General features: G+C 39.7%; 1 protein-coding gene across 6 annotated transcripts in view; it reads left to right on the forward strand.

Annotated features, from left to right (window-relative positions):
• The window catches only part of LOC137249625 (uncharacterized), a 76357-nt gene that overhangs the window by 60840 nt on the left and 7368 nt on the right, over window positions 1-8149 (forward strand). For all 6 annotated transcript variants that reach the window (XM_067781291.1, XM_067781292.1, XM_067781293.1 and 3 more), the window contains 2 exons: window positions 5270-5492; window positions 7950-8100. In XM_067781291.1, the coding sequence (XP_067637392.1) occupies window positions 5275-5492; window positions 7950-8100 (369 nt within the window). In that variant the 5' untranslated portion in view covers window positions 5270-5274. The remainder of the gene's footprint in view (window positions 1-5269; window positions 5493-7949; window positions 8101-8149) is intronic.

Here is an 8149-nt window from a genome sequence, read left to right on the forward strand (position 1 = left end):
GCCAGTTTCTCTCATAGGTCTTCACTTGATCCTTTCATCGGAGTGGCTATTGTGTGTGCGTGGCAATGGTTTGTGTAGTTTCAGTTAAAAACTTTATGGAAGTATTTTCTTAACTTATTGAAAATAAAAAATAAAAAGGAATTCAATTGACGAAATTTCATAAAAATTTACTCTTCTGTTTTCGTGTTTGCTGCTGTCTGTCTATGTCATAAAAACAATATTGCAAATAATGTATTGACTTTAAAAACAAACAAAATATATTTAAGCCTTTTTTTGCATATATCCTTGATAGCTATGACAACATTTTCTTTTAAATATTATTAATTATTAATCAAATAATTTATTTTGTAGATTCATAGTCCGTATAAGTTTTGGTTGTATACATACAAAGAACACCATGAATTAGACGCACTAATGCTGCAAATTGAGAAAAAATCTAATTCCTTCTTTCTATTGTACTTTTTAAAGAATCTAAAATATATTCCAGACGTTTTTACACATCACTTGTTCCTGAAGAATTTTGTATACCAAGCGTATGTATTTGCCCTGGTCAAGTATTACGTATATGATCATACCACAAAATAGATAAACACATGTTCCATATATTGCTTACCAGAAGTGCGCAGAAATTTCTTCATCGTTCTCCTCTCCCTGGAAGCCATCAAAACATTAAAGCTAAATTTATGAAAACAAAAACTACAGAATATGTATTTCCTCAAGCGTTCGTAAAGTAGATAGTGATGTAAATTTCGATGCGTAAGAATCGAACGATTTACAAAAAAAAAAAAAAAATCAATTCTACATTTCTAAAAAAAAGATCGATTAAATCGATTAAGAATCGAATCGAAATCCAGCTCTAGTACTTCAAGCTGTCAACATCTCATACACACAAACATACTACCACAAAAAACGTTACGTTTGTATTCGAAGCTCTGTTGGCGTTGTGCACCACTGACTCGAAACTAAAATTAAATGTTATTAAAAGTTATTAAAAATTATGATTGGCATTTGACATGTTATGAAATACCAATACCGGCATTTTCTGTATGTACGTATGTATGCATTGATAATATGTTTGTATGTACGATTATGTCGATTAGGCTTTGCTCATTTACTTACTATAGCGAGTGAGCATTTTTGAGAGAATTGCTCTGTTGTTAATTAAGACGGTTAGCTGAAATGAGTTCTAGAGCAGGCATCGGCATTTTGGAAATGCAGATGTGTTAAGCGCCAAATACACGACACGAACATTTCCGCGAACATTCCGCAATCTTGTTCGCAGCTTTGGCCATACACCATACGAAATTTTGGCCGACCATTAGTTCTCTTTCAGAAATTTTTTATTGTCCATTTTACTTTTCCGCGCACGTCTGTTCCGTTCAGAAATTACTGCGATTAAGAGCTATTTCGCCATACACGCACGAACAGTTCGCGCAAATGTTCGCCAAAAATTAAAATATTTTGATTTTTGGCGAACATTTGCGCGAACTGGCAAACACCACCATACACGACAGAAAAGGTCGCAGAAGCATGACATAACGGGAATGTTCGCGGAAATGTTCGTGTCGTGTATTTGGCGCTTTAGTGAGAGCGTGATAGTCGCGCACATCACTTGATGCATCGGTTTGCTTAGTTCATTCGCTTATTAGCAAGCAACAATACAAGATCGTTTGTTATTATATTTTTAATGCGCAAAATGGGAAGCAAAAGGTTTATACAATTAAAGCTGGAGTCATTGGTGCCGTTTATCGTATCGATGTAGTCGTATCCCTAACGTAATCAGCTGTTTATCGTTACGACGGTAAACCAAAACCCAATTGGTTGGCTGCGATACGGTTACGACCTTAGCGGCACCAATAATCGATTGCATTGATTTTCATAAGGTTGGTCGAATCAGCTGTTAAAAGGTTAACGATACGGTTACCGATAAAGCACCAATGTCTCCAGCTTAAATATATTGTATTTGCGCAAAAGGGTTGGTCAACAATAAATATTTTTCGCTTGTGCGCATTGAAAAAATTAACAAACGATCTTTGCTTGTTGCTTGCTAATAACATTCGTCAACATTGCGATCGAAGCACACAATCGGTGTTGCTGCGCCAAATACTCAGTGACTACTAAACTAAGGAGAATAACAATATGTGTGAATTGAGTGTGCACAATTGTGCTACTAAATACCGATGCCTGTTCTAGATTGAAGCTCAGCTACAACTGAGTATGGGGTAAATTAGATAAAATTGAACTACCCGGTCAATAAAAACCTCACATAGACTGAATATGTCCATAGCGTTAACAGAATTTGTTGAAAACCAAACGGAAAAATTACAAAAAGGTACCAGGACTGTTATAAAAGAACTCCGTCGTCTTGGCAAATGCTAGACCTTTTCTAGGATCTAGCTGAATAGTTGCCTGAGATCTGGCAACTCTGGCACCCCTAGCCGCTGGAGATATGACCTCGCAAGCGCACTAAAATTTGCATTCACATTCAATCATGCGAATAAACTCATAATTGAATAAACTCGTAATTGAATAAAATCATCATCTGTCTTTACAAGATGCTTTTAGCATGATTGCGCTCGAATGACCGAACAGGTTTTGCGTACGATGGGATTAATCAAACGAAGGCAAGCGGAGAATAAAATCAAAGCACGAGATCGTTTAGTTCGGCAAACAAACAGAATTGTAGGCAATGTTTATATGTGTGTTTATATGTAGCTTGTCGCCGGGACGTAAGGGCAGAAGAATCATGCAAATATTCAGACGCATGGAATTTTCATATATGCCTTTTCATTCCGATGAATGTAATCGCCGTTGAGTCAAACGAGCAAACGCCTGAATTGATTATATTCACGCATGCAATAAGTTGGTTGATTTTAAATCAATGTCGATTATGTTCGTTTAAGCAAGTTGGATCATTGAACACGATCATGTTGCCGAATGTAATCGAACGTTGTTGTGCTCGATTTTTGCAGTTCATTGCTAACGAGACGCAATTTACATACAAGTGCCGCCAGAAAGCAGTACCCAGTTAGCATTATGAGCCTTAATTCTTTTCTCTTCAGAGATATGAGCAACTTTGTGAGTCTGATAGCGTAAGATTTGCATATGATGTTAGAAATTTTGCAACCGCGCGCCTTTTTCCACGCATTTACTGCTTGTATCAGCGCGACATCAAACGAAGCCTCCTCAAGAATCAGGAGGAGCTCATTTGCCACCACTTTACTGTATTGGATGTTTATCTATAAGACGCACCGCGCCATTGAGCTGATTGTCTCTCTTCAAGTTCTTCGTAATGGTTTTATTGACGCTGATTTCAGGTTCTGGAGGTCCGTTTCTTCTTCGTCTTCATGGCATCTTATGGTAATTCGTAAGACTCGCAACATCATTGAGCTGCTTGTCCACTTCCAACACCTCAGCCTGTACGGCTATACACTTGTCATTTGCCGCTACTTCAAAGTTCTCTAAGTACCTTTCCAACTAACCTGCTTTTAGCGTGTTGAAGCTATTATCTTTAAGACTCCTCTTCCTAAGGTGCATATAAATACTTTAAACACCCAAGACATTCTCCCCACCTCTTAGTGCAATACATCCCCCGATTCTTTATTGATTTGGAGGATGTAGTGCTGGCCCCCTTCGTGTGTCTAGATACATTAACAACTTCCCTGTCCCCATACAAAGCGCTTTGAGAATGCCCCACGCCCATTATTTGTTTGTATCGCTTAATTGAATAATATGAATATATATTATAAAATATTATTTTTATAAATAATTTGACATATATTTACCTTATTTTGGCTATTTTATTTTGTGAGTCAAATGTGACTCCTGAACGTAGCAAAAACAATTTTGTTTACCACGTTCAATAACTCACATATGAACATATAGGACCATAAGAAATAAAATAAGTTTTCGAATCGCAATAACGGTAAATTGATATATAAATGTCAAAAGCGTGTATTAGTATGCTTTTTTGTTTAATTGAATTTAGAAGTATATACAAAAGTTGAAGAAAATGAGTAAAAGGTATAAGAAAAAATATTTCGAAATTTTCTTTCATTTTCCTAAAGTTTAGGTGTTTTGATATACGCTCACATAGGATTCACAAATATATAACGACACGTTCATCCAAGAAAGCGCCTTTAAGTTGTATAAAGAAATGAGTCACATGTGAACTTATTTCAATACGCGCTTGTGAGTCACATATGACCCATTGGACAGGGAACTTGTTAAATACCTTCCCGTATTGATATATTTGTATTTTTACACTGCAGTATGTTTAGCGTATCCTCCGGTTTCACTACGTGGTATCGAAACCTTGCCTTTTGGTATCGTGGGGCTCTATTCACAATCTTCAACCTTGCGTTTTCTTGACTTTGAAGGTCTCGAGCAACTCTCTGCAGCTATTCTAAAGTCATGTTATTGGGGCAGAGCATCAGTTTAACGCTATTGTATCATCCAACTAGTTCGAAGGGTGGTAGCGGTTTATTTGAATCATTATGCATCAATCAGCTGTCTTTCTACAGATCTTCACCTTTCGGTAGACATCTCCCTTTTCGGTTGCTACAGTCTACTAGTACGATAGTCAGGGAATGCTTCGCCACATCTTTAATCTTTTTCTCGCTGAAAACCGTTAGCACTCTTAATTATCACTCTTAATTATCACCAATTAAGCTGCTGTCTGATCATTACCTACCTATAGCCCTTTCTACATTGCAGCTTCTGGGGCACACGGCTTTTCAGTACTTGGAATCTTTGCTCTACTTTGCAGATTTGGAGGTGCAGTTCCTGTAATTCTGGCTATGTCAGCTCCTGATTATGGGATTGGGTCTTAAAAGAAGGAGTCGGACTGAGCCGATCTTTGCCTCTTGCCTCTCGGGATTTCTTCCTCCTCGATACCTTCGCAATGTTGAGGACTGCTTCTAGCAAAGTCCTTGTCATTGTACTGTGAGAGCGTTCTATTACACCCCTGTCTCATATCCGTCCTAACGTTAATTCTTTGTCCATACTGGCAGACCGCTCCTTTATCGAGCGTACTGACTGCACATTAGCATCGTTATCATTGCCCGAATCATCGCTGACAACGCTTTGCTCTTCCCCGGCTTACGATGCCATCGCCTTGTTTTTCTCATCCTTCCTTTGTTCTGAAGCTTTAGCGTTCATCATTGTCGTACACACCTTCTACATACAAATATTTACATTTCAAAATTTAAGAGCTTATTTTCGTATTCGATTTACTCTTTCCTTATGATATTGTTCTTCTTCTTTTCAGCCATAATGTATCATCGTCCAAAAATATTGCTACTCTACCTTTTTGTACTACAAATCCAACAGTTTAACACGTTTCCCACCATTGAACAAACTTTTCCTGATTCTCGTAATTATTTGAGACAAAATGAAAAGCATCCAAAATTCACACCACCCGAATTGGAGGAAACTATCGAAGAGGTACAAAGAATATTAGCACGGGACTCATCACTGCCGCGGCTGACCAGGTGAGTTGATGGGGTTATAAATAAGATAAACGCGGTTTTTTTATATGATACTTGCTATTATCCGGCGCGTTTGCTTATTATTATTAATACTCTCCTATCTTGTGTCTGCCACTTTCTCTCTTCCTTCTTTTTCCTTACTGTATCCTTATACCTCTTTCTGCCTCTTTCTTTCTCTCTCTTTCTCTGTCAAACGCTCTCTCCTATACCTTAACCTATGCCAACCCCATATATTTCCCTTCCTTTTCTCTTTCTCTCTCTTTCTCTGCGTAAGTCCCCCAAATCCCTATTGCTCTCCTCCGGTTCCTCCCCTATACCCCTTTCTTTCCCGTACCAGCCCCTGCTCCTCTCCTGTCCATGTGTGTTTTTCTTTAAATTTACCTCCAGTTTTTTTGACCCTGTCCCCGTCCCGCTCCCTTTACCTCCTTTTCTTCCCTTCTTTCTCGCTCTCCCTCTTGACAAAAACGAATGAGTAGGTGATGGGGCCGCTGATCTTTATTATCCCTAGCCGTAGAGGCGTATCATCTACGTTGCAGTTATGTAAATCAGACGAAGAATCTGCATGTGCAGTGGGGCACGAGTCTGATATGGCCTGTTCAGCAGCATATCTACTGCTTGTTGAGAAGACATGGCGCTGCGAAAAGTGTAGCTGTTAGAAAATGTAGTCAAAAGTAGCAAAATAGCAACTCCCACAAGGGGGTCAAGTCCGGGAAACATATTTTAGGGTATCATCCTCAACCTGAATAGATAAAGTCAATACGAAAGCTTAGGATTCGTGCAACCATGCCCGTAGCAAGCAATTTAGGAGCAATTCGGCTTCATGAAACTTCTCCAATGATCAGAAATCTGTAAGTAGAACCGGCTGCCAAGGAAAGGAATAGCTTTTACGTACGGTGACTTGTTTATTCGTATCAGAAGACGTGAGAGTATATCGGGCTGTAATTTATCTTGAGCGTCGCTGTTGAAGCATAAACCTGTCGGTACATCTATTGCCATATTCCTAAGGCAATGCTCCGGCGAACTAGCCACTGCTCAATATGGGCAACTCAGCCAATCTAGTCGAGTGTTACCAGCTTGTTTCAGTCACTTCGCAGTGTCGAAGAGGGTTAGCTTGCCTATCTTACATATCACGCCTACGTCCCGCCTCGCATCAGTAAGGCTTTTCAAAGGTACCGATGACAGTATTTACAGCAACAACCTTACAGGTATATTAGGTTAAGTGGCCGTGGCTGAAATGAAGAGAGACACATTTGTACATGGGCTTCCTGTTATTTGGGGAATCAGTGATTGGCAATAAGGCTGACGAGAGTTTGATGAAATTTCACCTGAAATATTTTCTCGGCTTTGACAAATCTGGGAAACTGACGTTGATGGGAATGTTCAAAAGATTGAGCCCCATCACGCGTACTGGCTGCTGTAAAGACCTTTCATTATCTCAATGCACATACCTGCACCTTATCCTCCATCAGGGTTCCGACACTAACACAAGCCCCTGCGGTTAGGCGTACCTGCCGCATTTGAGCTTTAAATGCACATACGCGAAAGATCCAGGGGTAAACAAATATTGCACGGGCAGCATCTCCGATTCATATCCGGCAATGACTGCCAACAAAACCTTTACCATATTAACAAAGATATTTGGCAAGAGGTTTTATAAGCCGAGCCATTGTTAAGCTTATACGAATATCACTCATGCAAGTGGTGAGCGAAGTTCTGACGAGCACATACGATTCGAATGTGCCCGTTTGGGCCAAGCGATGCCCATAATCATAAAGTCGAAAGAAGGATTGTGAGTATACGGTATTCGGTATATAGCTATTTAGAAAAAAGTTCAATTCGAGTATCAGTTCCTGAAGGACTTCTTTTATATCATAAACCAATTCTGTTCCCAAAAAGTGTCCACTATCAGACGGCTTAGACATTGTTACAGAGTTCTAGGAGAGCTGCAGGTTTCCGTACAAAGAGAGTGAAGAGCGAGATGGCCTGGGTCAGCCTATTCGATAGAAAAGTAGTTGGGTGCAGGGTATAGCAGGTTATTCTTACGGCGTGATGATCAGTGGTCAGTAAAAGCTAGGCATCATTAAGATGGCAAGCGAAAACCGGCCCCCGTTTTGCAATGGGTATCACGATGGCAAAAGTTGGGCTGTGGTATGATAGCGGGCGGCAAACGGTCGCAGTTGCGGAGGTCTGTACGGCTTTATCTTTTAGAGTGGCTGCCTTTCCAGAGGTAGTCGTCGGCGGTGAATCTCGAAAAAGCTGCAAGCTCTATGCGAATCGATAGGAGTAAATTAGCAACAGCACATCGAAACAATAACAGATTGCCATCTGATGGAGCAAGTTAAGGAAAGTAGTAGAAGAACCTTGGTGTATTTTTAAAACTATTTGACACACACTTTTGGATATTCCTCTAACCAAGATCTGGCAATATTCATTCAATAAATATACCATTTGTCATTGCAGAGGTGAAATCGAGGAACTCTATGAGAAGGTGACACGAGAAGAGTACCAAAAGAGTATTGCGGCCGGCGATATTGGGCGAGCGGATAGCATGCGTGCGCTCATGTTGGTATTACCTTACAATACGGACAATAATACGGAGGAGAATATGCAGGTAAGATCAGTATTCCTTTGTACGTATGTGTTTCAGAAGTAATATATTT

This window comes from Eurosta solidaginis, chromosome 4 (genome assembly GCF_040869045.1).
Source record: "Eurosta solidaginis isolate ZX-2024a chromosome 4, ASM4086904v1, whole genome shotgun sequence".
Lineage (NCBI taxonomy): Eukaryota > Metazoa > Arthropoda > Insecta > Diptera > Tephritidae > Eurosta > Eurosta solidaginis.